Source organism: Ciona robusta, chromosome 8, assembly GCF_009617815.1.
Source record: "Ciona robusta chromosome 8, ASM961781v2".
In the NCBI taxonomy this organism is placed as follows: Eukaryota; Metazoa; Chordata; class Ascidiacea; order Phlebobranchia; family Cionidae; genus Ciona; species Ciona robusta.
This window is the reverse complement of record NC_143242.1, coordinates 458,510-480,745: the sequence shown is the minus strand read 5'-3', so window position 1 is coordinate 480,745 and position 22,236 is coordinate 458,510. Positions and strand designations below refer to the sequence as shown.

At 37.5% G+C, this 22,236-nt stretch overlaps 2 protein-coding genes, 3 long non-coding RNA genes and 1 pseudogene across 7 annotated transcripts; 4 read left to right on the top strand and 2 right to left on the bottom strand.

Moving 5' to 3' along the window:
* Positions 1–728: 728 nt before the first annotated feature.
* LOC149731989 (uncharacterized) lies at positions 729–7,889 on the top strand (annotated as a pseudogene).
* On the bottom strand, positions 7,337–9,910 carry LOC149731988 (uncharacterized). The gene is made up of 3 exons (XR_016385588.1): positions 9,724–9,910; positions 9,444–9,649; positions 7,337–8,933 (listed from the first exon to the last, which is right to left on the bottom strand). It is a non-coding gene; the product is annotated as an uncharacterized LOC149731988 (long non-coding RNA).
* A 90-nt stretch (positions 9,911–10,000) lies between these two features.
* Positions 10,001–11,357, top strand: LOC149731987 (uncharacterized). The gene is made up of 4 exons (XM_089883567.1): positions 10,001–10,306; positions 10,375–10,551; positions 10,698–10,807; positions 11,165–11,357. The coding sequence occupies exons 1-4, from the start codon at positions 10,001–10,003 to the stop codon at positions 11,208–11,210; spliced, it is 639 nt and encodes a 212-aa protein (XP_089739693.1). The 3' UTR covers positions 11,211–11,357.
* A 3-nt stretch (positions 11,358–11,360) lies between these two features.
* Positions 11,361–14,125, top strand: LOC149731986 (uncharacterized). Its single transcript, XR_016385590.1, has 2 exons — positions 11,361–12,678; positions 12,989–14,125. It is a non-coding gene; the product is annotated as an uncharacterized LOC149731986 (long non-coding RNA).
* On the bottom strand, positions 13,923–17,363 carry LOC149731985 (uncharacterized). The gene is made up of 3 exons (XR_016385589.1): positions 15,460–17,363; positions 14,115–15,133; positions 13,923–14,059 (listed from the first exon to the last, which is right to left on the bottom strand). It is a non-coding gene; the product is annotated as an uncharacterized LOC149731985 (long non-coding RNA).
* Positions 17,364–19,578: 2,215 nt separating this feature from the next.
* Positions 19,579–21,105, top strand: LOC149731984 (uncharacterized). 3 transcript variants are annotated; one of them, XM_089883570.1, is made up of 4 exons: positions 19,579–19,852; positions 20,346–20,498; positions 20,555–20,691; positions 20,775–21,105. In XM_089883570.1, exons 2-4 carry the CDS (start codon positions 20,468–20,470, stop codon positions 20,934–20,936), a joined length of 330 nt encoding a protein of 109 aa, XP_089739696.1. In that variant the 5' UTR covers positions 19,579–19,852; positions 20,346–20,467; the 3' UTR covers positions 20,937–21,105. The 3 variants fall into 3 exon arrangements, with proteins under 3 accessions (XP_089739696.1, XP_089739694.1, XP_089739695.1); XM_089883568.1 differs by lacking the exon at positions 19,579–19,852 and having other exon boundaries at positions 20,047–20,498; XM_089883569.1 differs by lacking the exon at positions 19,579–19,852 and having other exon boundaries at positions 20,050–20,498; positions 20,558–20,691.
* The last annotated feature ends 1,131 nt before the right edge of the window (positions 21,106–22,236 follow it).

Sequence of the window (22,236 nt, the reverse complement as noted above, 5' to 3'; positions counted from 1 at the left end):
TGATAATTTCACTGAGTTTTATTTGCTAAATAACTCAATAAAGTAAATACATAATGTAGATTGTAGATACGCCTAACTCTACATCATTATTGTTTATCAGAAGGACGTACAATCCAATATGGTAAGTATAAATGAAATACAATGGTAACACTGCACATGGCACTCCTCGGCCACGGCGCGATTGAATTTCATTTTCGTTTTTTTTTTTCGTTGGCACTCCTCGGCCACGACGCGAAAAGCGAAATTGATTTTCATTTTTTTTTCGTTTTCAATTTCATTTTCGTTTTCAATTTCGTTTTCATTTTTGTTTTCATTTTCGTTTTCATTTTTTTTTCGTTTTCATTTTCGTTTTCATTTTCGTTTTCATTTTTGTTTTCGTTTTCATTTTTATTTTCGTTTTCATTTTCATTTTCGTTTTCATTTTTATTTTCGTTTTCATTTTCGTTTTCGTTTTCATTTTTGTTTTCGTTTTCATTTTTATTTTCGTTTTCATTTTTATTTTCGTTTTCATTTTCGTTTTCATTTTTGTTTTCAATTTCGTTTTCATTTTCGTTTTCAATTTCGTTTTCATTTCCGTTTTCAATTTCATTTTCGTTTTTTTTTTGTTTTTTTTTTTATTGTTAAGAGTTAAAAAAACGTGTGGCAACACTGGGCCACCATAAACGTGTGCCAAAGTGGTGTTTTGGTGGGATAAACTGCAACGTTGCCGTGTCAAAAAAAGAAGTGGCGATCTGCCATTCATTATACGACAAGGTTTGAGCAATTCCTTCGTTGTTTGCCAAGTGATTTATCGTTTCTTTTTGTTGCACAAGACGATCAGCTAAATGATACGTTGAATTCTATCTTGTGCTTACGTTGCCAATTAGTTTTAGTACCGGCTTTCCTCGACTTTCTTAATAATCTTTATAACGCTTGGTGTTCTTTGCAGATTTATGGTAATGCTTCACAATAGCACGGGATTGGCTAATGGTGTCACAAACCATTCTTTGTCCGTTCTTTAGTGAGAATTGTACCACCAGGTTGACAGTGTGGGCCATGAAACGAACATTATTAATATTGCCGTCTTTTAGTGCCCTCACCACACTGGCAGCGTTATCTGACGTCATAGTAAAAAAAATGATTCCCCACTGCGCTTCTACTCTTCGTATTTCACGCAATATAGCGTCTGCTGTGTGCGAATTTTCTTCAAGTTCGGCACAAGCCAACACGAACGACAATCTTTTCGGATCAACCTTATTCCAGCTCAGAAAGTGTGTCGTCAAGCTCATATATGCAACATTTTGGATACTAGTCCAAATGTCAGTTCTCCCACAGATTGGTCCAGCAGCTGTGGACAATAAACCGCTAACACGACTTTGAACTTTTTTATATAACTCTGGAATGGCAGTTTTAGTAAAATATTTCCTACTTGGAATTTGATAACGCGGCTTCAGTTCTTCCAATAAACGTTGAAATCCCCAATTTTCCACAATAGAAAAAGATAAGAAATCGACGGCAATCATTTCAGCTATCATGCCAGTAATTTTATGTGACGTGGGATGTGAGGATTCAAACTTCGTATTTAAAACATTGCCTCTCCAATTGTTGATTGTCTTGGCCTTTTTGTAGAAACTGCCAAAGTAGAGAGCCCGGACGTAGCTTCAGCGGCAATACTGATACCATGACGCAGTGAATGCTTGAAAAAAGCCGAGGTTGTGTACGAAGATTTGCCTCTGCTTATCTTCGCATTACATACGTTACAAACAGCTTTGTGTTTGTCGTTTTCAAAATAACTTCATACGCCTGATTTTTTAGACATTTTTTTCGTGGAAACAGCATGCAATTAAGCTTATTGACTCGATAGAAAATGAGCTGACTATCATTCTACACATATATACCACACTTGCTTGCGTCACACACGTGTTACGTCACAGACAGCATGGTGCAATCACGTAAGAAACCTGTTGTGTCAACGAGTAAAGCATCGTCACGTGCGTAATAAATATTCGTACACGAATCTCGCGCAATATTCGGGTTCGCGCGAATATCAAACTTGTGCCGTTATTCGGCGAATCTATTCGGGTTCGCCTAGGCACATCCTTACTGTGAATATAAAGTACTGCTTTTCGTTTCAGATACTTCCGAAAGCTTCAGGGTAATCGAGTTGGGGACACAGTGCGACGCATTCTTAGAAACTGTGGAACCATAGAGAACTAATGTAATAGAGTGCACACTCCTGTTTTTTCGATAGACGGGTCACGCTTGATTTCGCCGATCCCATGTGACAGTTTCCAAGAGCAACGCCACATCTTAAAACGAAAAATGTATACTTCGCTGAACCAGTATATACTGATGGTAGTTTAAAAGAGTTTTTTGCTTAATCGTTCCTAAATCTTCATATTGTTTATTATTTAGAAATATAACATTAAAATTAATCATTGAATACATCTGCTGCTGTCAAGACATAGTCTGTACGAACCAAAGAAATTCTTATCCCGGATAGCCTACATTACTGCATCCAATTGCGTTAACTTTAGATATTGAACATTGAACTTTATTAAAACATTTTGCGTTTTTTTTACTGTGCAAACTTTATTACAATAAAATTTATAATATAAACAGGTATGTCACAAATTCACGCTTTGATGCGTAAAAGGCTGCTATTCCTTAAACCTCATATTATGTATTGTGCGTGAGTTTCTGGGTCATCTGCCGTATCTATAGATCGATAATTACGTATCGCGGAAGTCGTGGAACGTAACTGCAAGGTCTGGAGCCAAACCAAACACCCCTGCTGTTACGTATCTAGACGCTGCAGTTATCATGCTGTTCTTTTGTTTTTTTGTGTCTTTCGTCGTGAAATCGTTGCGTATATAAGCGTGTTGTGGTCCGTAGTAAACATGATATACAAGAGTGAACTGAGTTACGTATGGTTGTGAGTAAGAGGAATAAGAAAGACGTTTAGCTACGGTGATTAACGGGACCAGCTTCGAGACACCTTTCGATAGTTAATTCCAATTAAAAATCCATCCGTCACGCGTAAAAACGTGACAACTGGGGGCTCGTCCGGGATTATTCTTAGTTGGAAACTTAAACGAAGGTAGAAGACAGAAGCCGGTGTTCACCACGCTAACAATATGGAGAGTTATATGGAGATCGGAAAGCAGCTTGGGCTAGAAGGTAGCGACCTAAGGACTTATGTCAACGAACTACAAGCGGCGGAACGAGAAGAACAACAAAAAGAACGAGAAGATCGCCAAAGAGAACGAGAAGATCGCCAAAGAGAACGTGAAGCTGCCCAAGACGCCCGTGATGCTGCTGAAAGGGAGGCAGACGCCGCTAGGAAACATGAGCTGGAAATGAGGCGTATCGAACTTCAGGTACCACAGAGTAATGGGAGTTTCACTTCCAACGCTGACGCACCAATTAGGGCAAGATCCCCTAAACTTCCCGCATTCGTCGATGGCAAAGACGAGTTGGATAGTTACCTGCTTCGTTTCGAACGATTCGCAGCGACATGCGGATGGGAAAGGGAAGATTGGGCAACGTCGTTGAGTGCTCTACTAACCGGCAGGGCACTGGACGTATATTCACGATTGACCAATTCAGACGCCGCAGATTATGACCGATTAAAATCGGCTTTACTGAAAAGGTACGACCTCACCGAGGACGGTTATCGAAGCAAATTCCGAACTGCGAAGCCAGAAGCTAACGAGAACTCGGAACAATTTCTCGTTCGCTTAACAAATTATTTTCGCAAGTGGATTGAGATGTCCAAAGATGGATGGAGCGAGCAAAATATAGTGATGCTGATCGTTAAAGAACAGTTCATTAGTATCTGTCCCAAAGATCTCGCTACATATATTAAAGAACAAGCGCCACACGGTCAAACTTCGTTGTCCCGGATATCGGATCAGTACCTTAACGCTCATGGAAAGACTCTGGCGTCCGGAAGCATCAGGCCAAAAGAAAATCAAACGTCAATTACAGACGGACCCCAAAGACGGATACGATGCCTTAATTGTATGGCGTTTGGACATTATTCGAGTGAATGCCCGTCAGCTAGGCAAGATTGGAGGGAAACACGAAAGTGCTTTCTATGCGACCGCATCGGTCACCTCGCGAGAGATTGCCGAGCGAGGAGCAGCAACCCACGCCCACCTTTCCGCCAGAATGCCGCAGTTGCCTATATTCGGGAACGTGAACCTAGGACATCGGACAACGCAACGAGGGATGAAAATGGAGGATTATCTCGTAACCCAAAACGGCAAACGGCTGCCGGTCTACAGCAGCGTATGTGTTCAATCATGCGGAGAGGAGCTGCTTCCTATATTAGACGGACGAGTGGGCGAGTGTGAGGTGAGGGTACTCAGAGACACTGGTTGTACTGGAATAATCTTAAAAAGACGATTCGTATCAGATAATCAATTAACTGGAAAATTTGGATTCGTCAACCTTCTTGATAAATCAACAAAAAAGGGGGAGTTTGCTAATGTATTTCTAGACACGCCGTATTACACTGGATATGCGGAGGCGCTGTGCCTCCCAGATATGCTGTATGACGTGATTATTGGGAACGTTCCCGGAGCGAGAGATCCCGCACAACCAGATCGACAGTGGGGTATCGCATGTGCTGTGACGACGAGAGCGCAGACGGCAAAATCTGGGGGAATTCCTCCCTTGACGATCCCAACGCCGAACGACTGGCCGGTCACTGACAAGAGCGGATTCATGAGTGCCCAGCTGCAAGACGAGAGCCTGCAAAAGTATCGGGAAATGAACGATGAACGAGGCAAAGGTACCACTAGAGTTTGCTTCTTTGAAAAGGATGGTCTACTGGTTAGAAAATTCACGACTCCGAAGATTAACTATGGAAAACCTCTGAACCAAATAGTTGTTCCAAGGAAGTTGAGGAATAAGATAATGGAAGTGGCGCACGAATCAATGATGGGAGGCTATATGGGAACTAAAAAGACAAAAGACAAGATTCTTCAAGCCTTCTATTGGCCCGGCATGAACGGAGATATACGCCGGTTTTGCAGGTCATGCGACATCTGCCAGCGCACCATTCAAAAGGGGAGAGTACCGATCGCGCCCCTGGAGCGCATGCCCTTGGTCGACGTCCCCTTTAAAAAGGTAGCTGTAGATTTAATTGGCCCTACCGGCAAGTGGAAGAGGGCATCGCTACATATTGACGCTTGTGGATTACGCAACGAGATATCCTGAGGCAGTGCCATTAAAAGGAATCAGTACGGAAGAAGTAGCTGAGGCCATGGTTGATATGTACAGTCGGCTTGGCATACCTGAAGAAGTATTGAGTGATATGGGCACACAGTTTATATCGGAGTGTATGCAAGAAGTCGAAAGGCTACTACGGATACGTCACTTATCAACAACGCCTTATCATCCGATGTGCAATGGTCTTGTTGAACGTTTCAATGGGACGCTAAAGCGTATGTTAAGGAGGCTCTGCAGCGACCAACCAGCTCAATGGCATCGGTATATAAACCCGCTTCTATTTGCTTATCGAGAGGTGAGACAGGAATCCACGGGTTTCTCGCCTTTTGAACTGATGTATGGGAGGACGGTACGAGGGCCCATGCATGTACTCAAAGAAATGTGGACCAACGGCAAGACAGATCCAGAGGTACAAACCAGTTATTTATACGTAATGCAATTACGAGAACGTCTCCGGGACACTTTAAAGATTGCTAACGACGAATTGGAAAAGTCGCAAACTCGTTATAAGCGCTATTTCGACCGAAAAGCGAAACGCCGACTGTTACAAGTCGGCAGCCGAGCCCTCGTTCTTCTACCCACAGATAATAACAAGCTGTTGATGCAATGGAAGGGACCTTTCACCATTGAGAGCAAGCTGGGTAGTAATGATTACAGACTCGACATAAATGGAAGATTGAAAACATTCCACGCTAATCTACTGAAGGAATACGTGGAACGTGAGGTTCGACCGAGTCCCGAAGAAGGACACAATCTCACTGCCAGTTCGGCAGTTATAGGAGTGGTAGCCGAAGAGGAAGAGACACCATGGGATGTGCCAACACTCGGAGCTAAAGAGTCGCTTGAAGATATCTGTTACGGCAAACAATTAGAGCATTTAAGACTACAAGAGGTCAAAATGCTTGTGCAAACGTTCAAGGATGTATTTTCGGACGTCCCGGGTGAGATGGGAATTATCGAACACAAGATCACAGTCACGGATGAGAAGCCAATACGCTCAAAGCCTTATCCAGTACCATACAGTGTACGCGAATCACTAAGAACGGAAATCAACAACATGCTGGCAATGGGAGTCATCAGACCCTCAGAGTCCGCATACGCGTCACCAGTGGTCATCGTCAAAAAGAAAGACGGATCTAATCGGATATGTATCGACTTTCGGAAACTAAACAAAGTAACAGTATTCGACCCCGAACCTATGACGTCGGCAGAAGCGATATTTCAAAAACTTTACAAAGACAGGTTTTTTACCAAAATAGATCTGTCGAAAGGTTACTGGCAAGTGCCGGTAGCGAAAATGGATATACACAAGACGGCTTTTGTGACACCAGATGGAACGTACGAATTCGTAAGGATGCCGTTTGGGATGGTTAATTCCAGCGCCACATTTGTACGAGGCATGCGCAGAATACTTGCAGGACTGCACAATGTCGAATGCTACATCGATGATATCATTGTACACACGGAAACATGGTAAGAACACCTCGATGCTCTGCGAGTACTACTTCAACGACTTCGCAGTGCATGTGTCACTGCACGCCCTTCAAAATGTGTTGTCGGAACGGACAATCTCGACTTTCTAGGGCATCATCTAGTTGACGGGGTGGTTGGACTACAAAGGGACAACGTGACAAAGGTTGAGAATGCTTCCCGGCCAACTACTCAAAAGGAAGTCCGAGCTTTCCTTGGACTGACCGGATACTACAGAGATTTTATCCCAAATTATGCGACCATCGCTACACCACTGACCGACTTGACAAAAAAAAGGTCAACCAAGTTCCATCACATGGGATGACGCCCATGAGCAAGCATTCACTACTCTTAAACGGCATTTGACAAATTACCCCATACTACAGCTACCTGATGTATCAAAACCATTTGTGCTGCGGACGGATGCGTCAAACGAGGGCATCGGAGCTATGCTTGGTCAGATTCACGACGGACGGTGCCTCCCCGTGAGCTACGCGAGCAAGAAACTGACCAAGACCGAATCCAGATATTCAACCATCGAGAGGGAATGTCTGGCGATCGTATGGGCCATCAGAAAGTTCTCCAGATATCTCTACGGTGTTGAGTTTACACTACAAGTCGACCATCAGCCCCTGGTTTATGTTGATCAGGCTAAGTTCATAAACGACCGCATAATGCGCTGGGCACTGTTTCTCCAAAACTATCGAATCAAATACGAATATATCAAAGGCGCCGATAACGTGGGTGCTGATTATCTTAGCCGCTCATGACTTTCATTCTATGTACCACGTCTCATCGTAAATTATATTTGTGTATATGTATCCGTTTTCAAACAGTGAATTTATGTTGTTTTTTTTGTTATTTGTTCTTTTAGTGAACTTTTAACAAAGTTCTTTAAATGGGGGGTGATGTCACAAATTCACGCTTTGATGCGTAAAAGGCTGCTATTCCTTAAACCTCATATTATGTATTGTGCGTGAGTTTCTGGGTCATCTGCCGTATCTATAGATCGATAATTACGTATCGCGGAAGTCGTGGAACGTAACTGCAAGGTCTGGAGCCAAACCAAACACCCCTGCTGTTACGTATCTAGACGCTGCAGTTATCATGCTGTTCTTTTGTTTTTTTGTGTCTTTCGTCGTGAAATCGTTGCGTATATAAGCGTGTTGTGGTCCGTAGTAAACATGATATACAAGAGTGAACTGAGTTACGTATGGTTGTGAGTAAGAGGAATAAGAAAGACGTTTAGCTACGGTGATTAACGGGACCAGCTTCGAGACACCTTTCGATAGTTAATTCCAATTAAAAATCCATCCGTCACGCGTAAAAACGTGACAAGGTACTACTGAAGAAAATTATATTTAAAAGATGAGCAGCAATTGTTGTATTCAGGGTTGCAGTTATACAACTCACAGTAAAAACAAATTTTCTTTATTTACTATAAGAAGACCAGAATTTGAAAGAACAGAGTGTGAAAGATTACACGGCGAACAACTTACAAAATTTATTTTGACATTACGAGACCCAATTAAATTTACGAGACCCAATGAAAAATGACAACATGCTCCATAAGGAATCGTTAGTGTTCATTGTTTAAGAAGTGTATCTAAAATAAGTAAGCACTGTCTTTACATTCAGGGCAGCAATATGTGAACAGCACTTCAGGAATTCTGAAGTAATAAAATTTAAAAAATCAAAAAGGTTGGTAGTTGGGGCTCTACCTACATTATATCTGCCCCAAAAGTCTCATCCGAAATCAGCAGTGGTTACTTTATTTAAAAATGGCTAATCCAATTAAACAAAAACATTTCTTTCAAAGAAAATTCGAAAGGCACCAACATTACGTAAAGAATTGCCCAGTTACAGTAAGACATCGGAATATTGATGATCTAATAAAATCCTGGAAACAACTATCACCATCATTGCAGGGTGTGATGAGAAATATCAAGTTCAGACAATTTTCAAATCTTGTATATTTAGCAAGTTGGAGTTACACCTTAATAGGAGGGAAGTTTTGGGCAGAATTACATGGGGAGAGTTTTATACAGCCAATGATGAGGTTTCAGACTGTTATTTAGTTAACTTTCAAAATTTAACAGATTAATAATAGACAAATACTGTAATATAAACCGATTTTCAGTATCTGCATTGATCCAGCATTAGCAGTAAACTGGGTTGCATTTCACGGATGGCCAGTGATGAATCTTGCACTTCTTGATATTCGCACTTCCACTTTGTACTCCTTTCTATGTAAATATATTTAATTAATAAAACACAATCCGTTTTAGAGAACAACATTTTCAAGTATTAAACTGTCCTGTTTAACACACAGGCGATGCTCAAACCTACATTATGTGCAAAGGTGCAACGACTGAAATAAAAAACACTAAAAGCCACTTTATACAATTGTGGCAATCAGACTGCATTACAGCAACAAAATTAATGCGGTCACCAACCTGTCAAGTGTATGGTGAGATTTATTTGTAATATAATAACATTAACGAGATAATCTTTGGCTTTAAAGTTTCAGCCACCTCATGCATGGATACACATGCTTAAATTGCATGCGGTACGAGATAAAAACAAAATACAACAAAAAGTACTGCACGAAAAAAAGTATTGCAGACACAAGTGGGACTGCACTTACAGTTGATGAAAACCTTCATCAAGATATAAGGGTACCCAAAGCTATTGTTTGCAATTTATTTTTATACTACATTCAAAAGTATGACTAAAACATAATACAAACATCATACCTTTAGAACATGGTTCAAAATGAGTCTGGCGAAATGAATAACTGGCAGAAGATATTTTTTACAAATCAATGTGAGAATGCATCTAGGAGCACAAATGGCAGACGATATCATCCTGACATTATCCGCTGGGCTAAAGAACTGTATTCCCGTTCCCCTGCTGCATATAGTCAGTTGATCAGCACAGGTGGTCCTCATCTTGCCATCATCTAAAACTTTGCGTCAGTATAGGTATGAAAATTGACAAACAAATAAAATTAAGTAACATTGTTATATCCATTACCTGATTTTGTTTGTGTAAAGAAACATTGGCACACCAGCTCATGTGGAATTAATGAACTTGCTTTTCATCAACTGAACAATCTTAAAATTTTCATTGAAGCCTACCTTACTGTGGATGAAATGAAATGTTTAATGTTGCAAAAATATTTTTAAATACATGATTTAATAAATAATAATTCGTCTACAGTGAAGGAAAATCTTGTTTATCGCTGTGGTAAACTTGTCGGGTTCACTGATTATGGAGATAGAATCTGTAATTCTTCATTAGCCACACATATATGCAGTATGTAGCAATCCTCAACACTTTCAAAAAGGAGATTTTCATTCCTCTGTCCTGGTGGCCTACTACCACTACTCCTGCATACCAACTGGCTTCAATGTTTTGGGAAGCAGTAACAATCTGTGAGATGAGGAATGTCCACATAAATGCCGTTATCGCAGATGGAGCATCATCTAATAGGAAATTTTTTGAACTCATAAATGGATCAAAATTGGATATTCTTGTAAAGTCGTATGCTGCCCCAAATCCATGTAGACCTGAAAACCCAATATTTAATATCAGCGATACTAGTCACCTATTAAAGGTTAGCAAAAAATGTGTTTTTTGTAAACAAACATTAAACACGCATATACTCATTTGATTGATTTGCAGACAGCAAGAAATTCTCTGTACTCTCTTCTAAGCCAGGAGGTACCAAATACAACATGCATAAGGATGGCAAAGATACTGTGGACCCACATTCAAGAATTGTTTAGTTTGGATTCCAAAACCCCACTTCACAAGACAAATTTGGCACTCTTTCACATGAACCTAAATTCTTGCAACAAAGTAGTTACTATACAAACATGTTGTTATAATTGTAACAACTTACTCTCACAAATATGTTGTTATAATTGTTACAACTTACTCTCTATACAAATATGTTGTTATAATTGTAACTGTTATAATTGTAACAACTTACTCTTATACTTCAGATGAGTGTTCTAATTGCAAAACAAACCTTGAGCTTGAGAGTTGGTATTGCCTTGGAGCGAGATGTTGTTGGTGCCGATGGTACCGCAAAGTATGTTTTGCTAATGGACAAGTAGGCTATTATACATTTTAAAATACTAACCTATAATAAGTACAAATTTACTATGAATTGTCCCCTTTAGATGGTTTAATACTGTTACTTGCACTGCTAAAGATCCAATTCGCTCAGGTTTAATATTGTTTCTTGCACTGCTAAGGATCCAATTCGCTTAATCGATGATGAAAGGCTAATCTGGCTATATTAACGCAACTTTACCCAACGCACCATTCTGCACTCGAAACGTTAATTGAAAACACGTTTTTAAATGTTGTTTCGCTTCAATCCTTTTTCTCCTTTGCTACTTTATTTACAAGTTATATCTATGAGATGTCTTACTGCCAATAACAACTTTTTTATGTTTCGTCACAGCGGTCTTACATGCGACGAAATACCAATCCGGACATTAGTCAAATAGGATACGGGTGACAGCAATATCACAGCGTAATATTATTAAAAAGATAAAAGGTGGGAACACAACCTTCGGAAAAAATAAAACCTTGGACAAGTGTTTGTAACGAACCAATGCCAAAACAAACCAAGTTTTAAAAGCACTCATTTCAACAACTAATAACCTCTCTGGATTCTGGAAATTTCTTTTTTGCTTTTCTCAATGAAAATCCTCCAATATATTCAATAATCTCTAAAACGTAGTATACCAACTTAACTACAGCATTTACTTACAAACTATACCGGTTTCTGTTGCATCTACGCCTGCAACTACAATCTCTGACTTATTTTTATTGTAACCTACAACTGTTGCACCTACGCCTGCAACTACAATCTCTGACTTATTTTTGTTGTAACCTACAACTGTTGCATCTACGCCTGCAACTACATTCTCTGACTTATTTTTGTTGTAACCTACAACTGCATCAAACAGCTTTATCAACAACTGTGCAGCATAAAATTGAGGAAATCCCAAGCAGTTGAGACGCATTCAAACAATATTTTGGATACAAAGTGTACAACTTTGGAAGACTTGAACCCTTATTAAACTTCTCCATTATTTCACCAATAAATTTTGCACATGGTTGAGTGAGGCATGGTTAGGTCTGATGGGGTATGAGAAGTATGGTATGGCCGAAGCATCTCTGTTGCTAGATTATAAATATTCTGTATATCTGTAGCTGATAACTGTATCTGAGCTGGAATAGCTTTACTTGAACATACCATTTTGTAAATAAAATTTAATATGCTTTTACAAAATTTAATATGCTTTTACCTACAAAAACGGTAGAATTATATTACGTACAACACAGTCTTTAAAATTATTTGTTTCACGGTGCCACAAAAATTAACAACAAAATATTGGTCACGCTCATATGCATGCTTTCCTGTGGAGTAGCCGCGCTACTAAATTTCTTTTTTAATTTTTTCGCGATTTTTTGCTGAGTAATGATTCAATAGCGCTTTTATTCGTTTTATATACGTTTGGCGAAAACGCTCCTAATTCTAATTAACGATCAATTCATGGGATCGGCACATTCAAGCGTGACGAGTCTGCGCAATTAACCATAGCGGTAAATCAGAGTGTGCACTCTGGTTTCAAACCAATCAACTATGGTCATTCCACAGCTTCAAAGGCAGGAAGGGAAAACTACCATTCTGCATCCTTAGAATTTTATTCTAACCGGTTTGTTTTTTTGTAAATTCTAACCGGTTTGTTTTTTTGTTTAAGTGTTAGGTTGAATGTATTAATTTAAGAAACTAATTGGCACTGCAATGTTAAACATTTTTTTATTCATGCAGTATTGTATAAATTATATTATTATCTAGATGCTTGCCTGAAGCTACATTCTGCTGCTAGAATGAAAGACGTGGAGTTCGAATTAGGTGAAGCATTAAAACATGCCCTTCATAAACAAGGTGGAACTAAGTATAAGGTTTGTTCAATTAATAGCATAAAACTAGTAAATTTAGAGGTCGACCGATATATCGGTTTACCGATATTATCGACCGATATTTACGTTCTACCGATAATCGGTAAGTAAAAAAGCACCGGTATTTCACCGATATATAAATCGTTCGTGTGAAGCGTATTTTTTTAAATTATTAAGATTAAAAATTTGTTACTATAGTTATGAGATGACGTGTGATGACGTCATTAAATAGAATACCGAATCCCGTAATAATTAGATTCGAAATTCTGTAATGTGCATCCATAACTACACAGCTGATCAGAACTTTCGATAGGTATAGGAAAAGGTTCCATCAGTACTGATCAAAAGTATGTAAGCGAACAACATTGTAGAGACAGTTTAACAACATTTGCAAGAATATTTCATCATTCAGTTCAAATGGTCTGTTTCATACAATATATGACTCATGCAAGAGTTATGTTGTTTTAACATTTATTGTTTTCATTGTTTTAAATAAAGAATGCATGAGATGTTCAACCATACACTGGTAGAAATGTGAAAATCGCTGTTAAATTCGCAAAGTAATATTACAGTGTACAATTTTAGTTAAACCGCTTTCAAAATCGAAAATTTACGTTTACATTCACAGTAAAACTGCGAAATGATGGGTAGTTTTACAGTAGATTACACACGTAAATTAGTACACGTAGTGTAATTTCAGTAAAACTTACCGTTAAACTACATGTTATTTTTGCAAAACACAGGCAGTTTTACAGTACCTTTTGCGGATGAGACAGTAAAACGCTCATGAAACGTTCGGAAACTGTTGGTAGAATAATAGGTAAAGAACTTTTTTGAGGTCATAAAGAAAGTTACAGTTTTAATGCTGACAATGCTACTACTTAGTTAATGTTGACAATGCTACCTAGTTAATGAATATTGCGATCAAAATCATAAACAACTTGATTTAACACTTCATAAGACAAAAAAATAACAGCGATAATACTCCTAAATGGCAATGTTTAGCGTAAATGTGAGTTTGCATATGAAAGCAATGTTGTGTGTTTTGACTCACCAATTTCATTTCTTCCTAAATGACCTAGTTAATGAATATTGCAATCAAAAGTATAAACAACTTGATTTCACTTTTTAAGACAAAAATATAACAGCGATAATACTAAATGGCAATGTTCAGCGTAAATGCGTGATTTTGCATATGAAAGCAATGTTGTGTGATTTGAATCACCAAATTTCAATTCTTTCTAATGGAAATTAGACAGTTGCCTGCCCATATATATATCATACTCTTTAAGCAAAGCTTTGGCTGAGCACTTTAAGGTGGGCATGCTTGTGATGTCCTGACGTTGCACACTTTGATCCTTTAAAGTTGATGCATGCAAAGTACCTACAAGGTTTTCAAGTTAATTGGAGTACTTATCAGCTAAATTTTAATGTCTCACCTCTGAATAAATTCTAATGTTGCGACTGCTTTTGTTGGATACTCCATGTTGAAGTTATAATAAAGACAAAAACATGCGGGTTTATCCCAGGAAAAAATCATCGCAATCCAAAAGCACTGGTCTTCAAAACAACCAGCTTAAACTTCTCACTAGTTGCAAGAGAACTGCCAAAATACATTACTTTATTAACATTTTGTAAAGATTACTATTAGCGATCATAATATTTACCACGGCAACAAGAACCTCTTAGTACACACAGTATGCAGTTATTGATTTCTGATTCTATCAAGCATACATTCTGGATGCAAAAAAACACAGAACTGGTGGTCTTCATCAAATGTGAAATTGATTATTTCTGTTGACTTCGGTAAGCATACATTCACGTTGAATTTTGTCAATGGTCGAAACAACTGTTTGCTTATTTCTACAATTTTAAAACTCTACAATGAATGTTTCATTACCAACGAGATTTTTATTTTAGAGAATTATAAAACAATAAAATAAGCAAACCTGTAGACGTCTACACTTCGTCTTGCCATGTCACAGGGCAAATCTGTCACGTCTTCTTTATTTATAAAGAAAACAAGGTACCATAATGCTGGAGCAAAAATATAGGATACCGTAGAAATGGCCACTTTTCCAAAACCTTCTTAACAGCCTCATTTTCGTTGATCTGTGTTCGCTGTGCTAAATAAGTTTTTTTTTATCAGTGAAATTGCATGAACCATGTCGGGACTGTTTTTTTTATACTCTTCTAAAGCCAGGATATCGTATTGCATTCTTCTTATGCATTTTCTTGCACATGATTCCAATCCACACAACCGTTTGGCGCTTTTGCTTTCATCTAAGGCTGTGCTCGTAAGGCAGGTGGCTGTGCATCATCATCACCAAGTACTTTAGCCAGCTTTCCATTTTTTCTTGTGCTGTTTTCCCAGCGATAAAATAAGTTCATTTGAGAGTGAAAAATGACCACTTGCAAATGAGATTCCATCCATACTGACCCCTGGTTTACTTGTAACCTGTAACAAATATGAAATAGTAAAATGTTAACAAATTTTTGCTTTATATATTAAGAAACACAGAAGTCAGTCATGTTAAATTTGTGGGGGGCAGTTGAAGTTGTTTTGCGAGTTCACGTTATGCAGCCTCGCGACGACGCTGTTCCTAATTGCCCCGACGCACACTCTATTCAACTCCACAACAAGATTGCACATAGATGTATGAGGTTTGTACGGCACAGAAAAACACGTGTAGCAAAACAATAAAACGCGTTATTGGCATGTGGCAATTGTCTCGCCTGGCATACACACAACTGGGGAATTACCGTTATCATTTTTCAACATACCTTTTGCAACATGCCAGACATCAAAATAATGTTTTGTTGACTTCACGTATGTATTTTATAATTTGCGGGTGCCTGTCAGTCACAATGACTTGAATAACCAATCCTTTGCTTTTTATATTTTCAATACTGCGCAAGAAACCTTCTTTTTCCATGGCATTTGCTGTTGGCCACTTCATTACTCTGAAAACACAGTATAAATCAGCTAACAAGATTTAGAGCAATAAATTTGTTGTTTCGTAAATTCATTATTGTATATGTGCCAAATTTAGCACAGTGACCTGGGGAATCCGCTCTTCCATCCCCATCAACTATTAAACCACCATCCATTTCAGCAGATTCCTAAGTAAGGCATATTTATTCACCTTTTTTTTTATTACACAGTCTGTGCTAACCTGAACTGCAGCTGCTTCAATTTCTTTCCAAGTCTCGAATATTAAAGGTTGCAAGAATTGAGTTTCAAAACTTATTGCACGTATGTTTATGGACTCCAGGGCTATGTACTACACTTTACTTGAATAACACTAAACAACAAATATGCTCCAGGGCTATGTCAAATTTTACATAAATAACACTAAACAACAAATATGCTCCAGGGCTATGTCACACTTTACTTGAATAAAACTAAACAACAAATATGCTACAGTGCTATATAAAATTTTACTTAAATAACACTAAACAACAAATATGCTCCAGGGCTATATGCTCCAGTGCTATATAAAATTTTACTTAAATAACACTAAACAACAAATATGCTCCAGGGCTATGTCACACTTTACTTGAATAACACCAAACAACAAATATGGTCCTTGAATAACACCAAACAACAAATATGCTCCAGGGCTATGTCACACTTTACTTGAATAACACTAAACAACAAATATGCTCCAGGGCTATCACACTTCACTTGAATAACACTAAACAACAAATATGCTCCAGGGCTATGTCAAATTTTACTTAAATACCACTAAACAACAAATATGCTCCAGGGCTATGTCAAATTTTACTTAAATAACACTAAACAACAAATATGCTCCGAACTATGTCAAATTTTACTTAAATAACACTAAACAACAAATATGCTCCAGGGCTATGTCACACCTTACTTGAATAAAACTAAAAACAAATATACTCCAGGGCTATGTAAAGTTTACTTCAATAACACTAAACAACAGATATACTTGAATAACACTAAACAACAAATATGCTCCAGGGCTATCACACTTTACTTGAATAACACTCTAAACAACGCACTCTAAACAACAAATATGCTCCAGGGCTATGTCAAATTTTACTTAAATAACACTAAACAACAAATATGCTCCAGGGCTATGTCACACTTTACTTGAATAAAACTAAACAAATATGCTCCCACTAAACAACAAATATGCTCCAGGGCTATGTCACACTTTACTTGAATAATAACACTAAACAACAAACATGCTCCAGAAACAACAGATATGCTCCAGGGCTATGCCACACTTTACTTGAATAACACTAAACAACAAATATGCTCCAGGGCTTGAATAACACTAAACAACAAATATGCTCCAGGGCTATGTCAAATTTTACTTAAATAACACTAAACAAACAATATGCTCCAGGGCTATGTCAAATTTTACTTAAATAACACTAAACAACAAATATGCTCTAGGGCTATCACACTTTATTTGAATAACACAACAAATATGCTCCAGAGTTATCACACTTTACTTGAATAACACCAAACAACAAATATCGTCCTTGAATAACACCAACAACAAATAGGCTTCAGGGCTATGTCACACTTTACTTGAATAACACTAAACAACAAATATGCTCCAGGGCTATCACACTTTACTTGAATAACACTAAACAACAAATATGCTCCAGGGCTATGTCAAATTTTACTTGAATAACACTAAACAACAAATATGCTCCAGGGCTGCTCCAGGGCTATCACACTTTACTTGAATAACACTAAACAACAAATATGCTCCAGGGCTATGTCAAATTTTACTTGAATAACACTAAACAACAAATATGCTCCAGGGCTATGTCAAATTTTACTTCACTTGAATAACACTAAACAACAAATATGCTCCAGGGCTATGTCAAATTTTACTTCACTTGAATAACAATAAACAACAAATATGCTCCAGGGCTACGTCAAATTTTACTTAAATAACACTAATCAACAAATATGCTCCAGGGCTATGTCACACTTTACTTGAATGCACTAAACAACAAATATGCTCCAGGGCTATGTCAAATTTTACTTAAATAACACTAAACAACAAAAATGCTCCAGGGCTATGTCACACTTTACTTGAATACACTAAACAACAAATATGCTGCAGAGCTATGTCAAATTTTACTTCACTTGAATAACACTAAACAACAAATATGCTCCAGGGCTATGTCAAATTTTACCTAAATAACACTAAACAACAAATATGCTCCAGGGCTATGTCACACTTTACTTGAATAAAACTAAACAACAAATATGCTCCCACTAAACAACAAATATGCTCCAGGGCTATGTCACACTTTACTTGAATAATAACACTAAACAACAAACATGCTCCAGAAACAACAAATATGCTCCAGGGCTATGCCACACTTTACTTGAATAACACTAAACAACAAATATGCTCCAGGGCTATGTCACATTTTACTAACTTGAATAACACTAAACAACAAATATGCTCCAGGGCTATGTCAAATTTTACTTCACTTGAATAACACTAAACAACAAATATGCTCCAGGGCTATGTCAAATTTTACTTCACTTGAATAACCATAAACAACAAATATGCTCCAGGGCTATGTCAAATTTTACTTGAATAACACTAAACAACAAATATGCTCCAGGGCTATGTCACACTTTACTTGAATACACTAAACAACAAATATGCTCCAGGGCTATGTCAAATTTTACTTAAATAACACTAAACAACAAAAATGCTCCAGGGCTATGTCACACTTTACTTGAATACACTAAACAACAAATATGCTCCAGGGCTATGTCAAATTTTACTTCACTTGAATAACACTAAACAACAAATATGCTCCAGGGCTATGTCAAACTTTACTTAAATAACACTAAACAACAAATATGCTCCAGGGCTATGTCACACTTTACTTGAATAAAACTAAACAACAAATATGCTCCCACTAAACAACAAATATGCTCCAGGGCTATGTCACACTTTACTTGAATAATAACACTAAACAACAAACATGCTCCAGAAACAACAAATATGCTCCAGGGCTATGCCGCACTTTACTTGAATAACACTAAACAACAAATATGCTCCAGGGCTATGTCACATTTTACTAACTTGAATAACACTAAACAACAAATATGCTCCAGGGCTTGAATAACACTAAACAACAAATATGCTCCAGGGCTATGTCAAATTTTACTTAAATAACACTAAACAACAAATATGCTCCAGGGCTATGTCAAATTTTACTTAAATAACACTAAACAACAAATATGCCCTAGGGCTATCACACTTTACTTGAATAACACAACAAATATGCTCCAGGGCTATCACACTTTACTTAAATAACACTAAACAACAAATATGCTCTAGGGCTATGTCAAATTTTACTTGAATAACACTAAACAACAAATATGCTCCAGAGCTATGTCAAATTTTACTTAAATAACACTAAACAACAAATATGCTCCACCAGGGCTATGTCAAATTTTACTTAAATAACACTAAACAACAAATGTGGTCCAGGGCTGTCACGCTTTACCTGAATAACACTAAACCATAGTTGATGAGAATACGGTTACGACACGAGGAGGAGTTTTATTCTCTTTATTCTCTTCGTCACGCTTCACGTAATCCGTATGCAAAATCGGTAAACTGTATGAGCATATTGAACAGTGCGACGTAATTAGATGAAAGTTTACTGTTTGAACAGCGGTTATCGATATGTAAACATGCTTAATACTACATGGTGGTGACTTGATTAGTAAGGTTTTAAGCGCACCTAGGAAGTTAGTCCTGTATTGATAGGTAAAAGTTCAGGTTGCTATCCGTAGTTGAACTGACTGAGTGTATGCATGCGGTTAATGTACTTCATCTGCAAACCGCTGTTTAAGATGCGTCATTTTATTTAGAAAATGTAATAATGAATAATCCTCCTACTAACCCGCAGACCTGTCAATTAGTGAATTTAAAACTAAATACTATGGTCAGCCATTATTGTGCAGTGCCAAAGTGCCCGTGGTCATATCGGAAAGCAAAAAAAAAGAAGCTTGTTCACAGTAAAACGCCCGGAATTTGCCAAAGATGAAAAAAACTAAAGAACATCTTTTAACACTTACAAGATTTTTATTGTCGGTTCGTGATTGTGATAAAAAGGACCAAATAAAAAACATGCTCTCGAGGGAAAGGTAAGATGCATGTAATTGCTTTTGTTTTAAGAAGTTATTTCATTGTATGTTATACTGAGATCCATAGTGGGAAGTGGTGTGAATTAAAGTTCTGTTGCAATGTCCAGCATAAAAAGCTTACTTTCCAATCAGGATTAAGATGCCATATTGTTTTAGTGCGGCCATTCGTGAATGTCATTTTGCCGAAAAAGATGTAATAACTTCGGCAACAGGAAAGTCTTTGCGCATTGGTGTTGTACCATGCCGCAACTTACCAAAGGCCAGTGCAGAATTTAAAGAGAGGCCAGACAATTATTAGCCAAGAGAGTTACCAAACAGAAGGCCTGCAGAACCGAAAAATTATTTTAAACGTTTACACCAAGTTGTAGAGCAATCTCTGAGCAATTTTTTATGTAAGTAAAACTGGCAGTTGTAGATGAGTAGGATTGGCTAGTAGCAAAATAGACACACCAACACACTAGAGATCTATACTTTATTAAAATGTTTTTTTTAGTGCAATTTGAGCAGTGCAATGTTTGCGAAGGTATTACCGCAAGTCCAATTCCAACTAACTATGACAATGTTTACTGCCATCCTGTCATAATCAATACTGACAATACTCTGAAAGTGCATGAAATGTACAGATCAAACAATTGCCAAATATTTGGTAAGTATGTGCAAGGCTGATTAATTCTGTGTTGAATTTGCAATGTTACCTCAAAGCAGGTTCTGCAGAAGAAAGTTGCTGTAATTACTGCCAAATGGAAAACAAAAAGATAGCAACTGTAAACATAGAAACAGCACAGCAACAAGGTAGTAAGACTGCTTCAATAAATCATATCAATGAAGATCATTTCAGCGTAAGTACCCACTCCCCAATATTATAAATTTTATTCTATGAATTATATTAATAGTATTAGTACTGATATTTTTTATATTACAGAAAATATTTGGTCGAAATCAAAGAGATCTTAATGAATGGCAACAGCTTTTTATGAACCACCAACTTCAAAATGCTGGCATTGCCCCAAACAGTCGGCTGTATCATCCTGACATTGTAAGATGGGCGATTGAATTTTACTGCCAATCTCCAGCAGCCTACTGACACATTCTGCAAAGTGAAATTTTATGTTTACCCAGTGTTCGGACAATTCAAAGATACAGGTAATAAAGATTAACACTAATATAATATGCATGTGTATTTGTATGTATATTGTGCTATGTAGAAACCTAATTCCCGCCCAGAAAGGAATTAATGCATTGGCTTTACAAGAAGTGGAAGCATTTGTTACGGTGGATGAAATGAAAAGTATGCTGTGGGAATATGTTATTTTTTGAAATTCTAATATTATTTGTCATTTTAGTAAAAGAAAATTTAATTATGAAAGATGGCAAAGTTGAAAGGATTTGTTGAATGGGAAATCAATGAGCTTGCAACACATATTATTGGTAAGGAATAAATTCCCGCCCAGAAAGGAATTAATGCATTGGCTTTACAAGAAGTTGAAGCATTTGTTACGGTGGATGAAATAAAAAGTATGCTGTGGGAATATGTTATTTTTTGAAATTCTAATATTATTTGTCATTTTAGTAAAAGAAAATTTAATTATGAAAGATGGCAAAGTTGAAAGGATTTGTTGAATGGGAAATCAATGAGCTAGTGGAAGCATTTGTTACGGTGGATGAAATGAAAAGTATGCTGTGGGAATATGTTATTTTTTGAAATTCTAATATTATTTGTCATTTTAGTAAAAGAAAATTTAATTATGAAAGATGGCAAAGTTGAAAGGATTTGTTGAATGGGAAATCAATGAGCTTGCAACACATATTATTGGTAAGGAATAAAGTAAATTAAAATAGGCAAGTAAAAAAATTTATTCTGATCACATCTGTTTTAGTATTTTACCTTAGGTCAATTAAAAAGGAAATTTCAATGCCGATTGCTTGGTGGCCAACCAAAACACCAGCCAGTAGGATTGCTTTAATGTTTTGGAAAATTGTGTGTGCATGTGAGAAGAAAAACGTTCATATCAACTGTGTCATAGCAGATGGGTATTCTATCAACCGTAAATTTTTTCATCTTGTCTCTTTGAGGAAGTTGTCCTTGGACAACGATGACGGTGTTTATACTGCTCCAAATCCATACAGTGCAAACCGGGCAATTTTTCTCTGTTTGGATCCTTCACACTTAATTAAGGTAAGTAGAAATAATAAGTTTTGTGTTTTAAATTATCTAAAATTTGTGATTTCAGACGATTAGATATTCATTTTACGCATCCCGGCCTGGTGGCAGCCGTTATCTCAACATGCTTGGACCAGGTCATGACATCCTTTGGGAGCATGTTGCAAAACTGTATGAGATGGAGAAATCTATGCCTCTGACATCTATTACAAAACTGACCAGT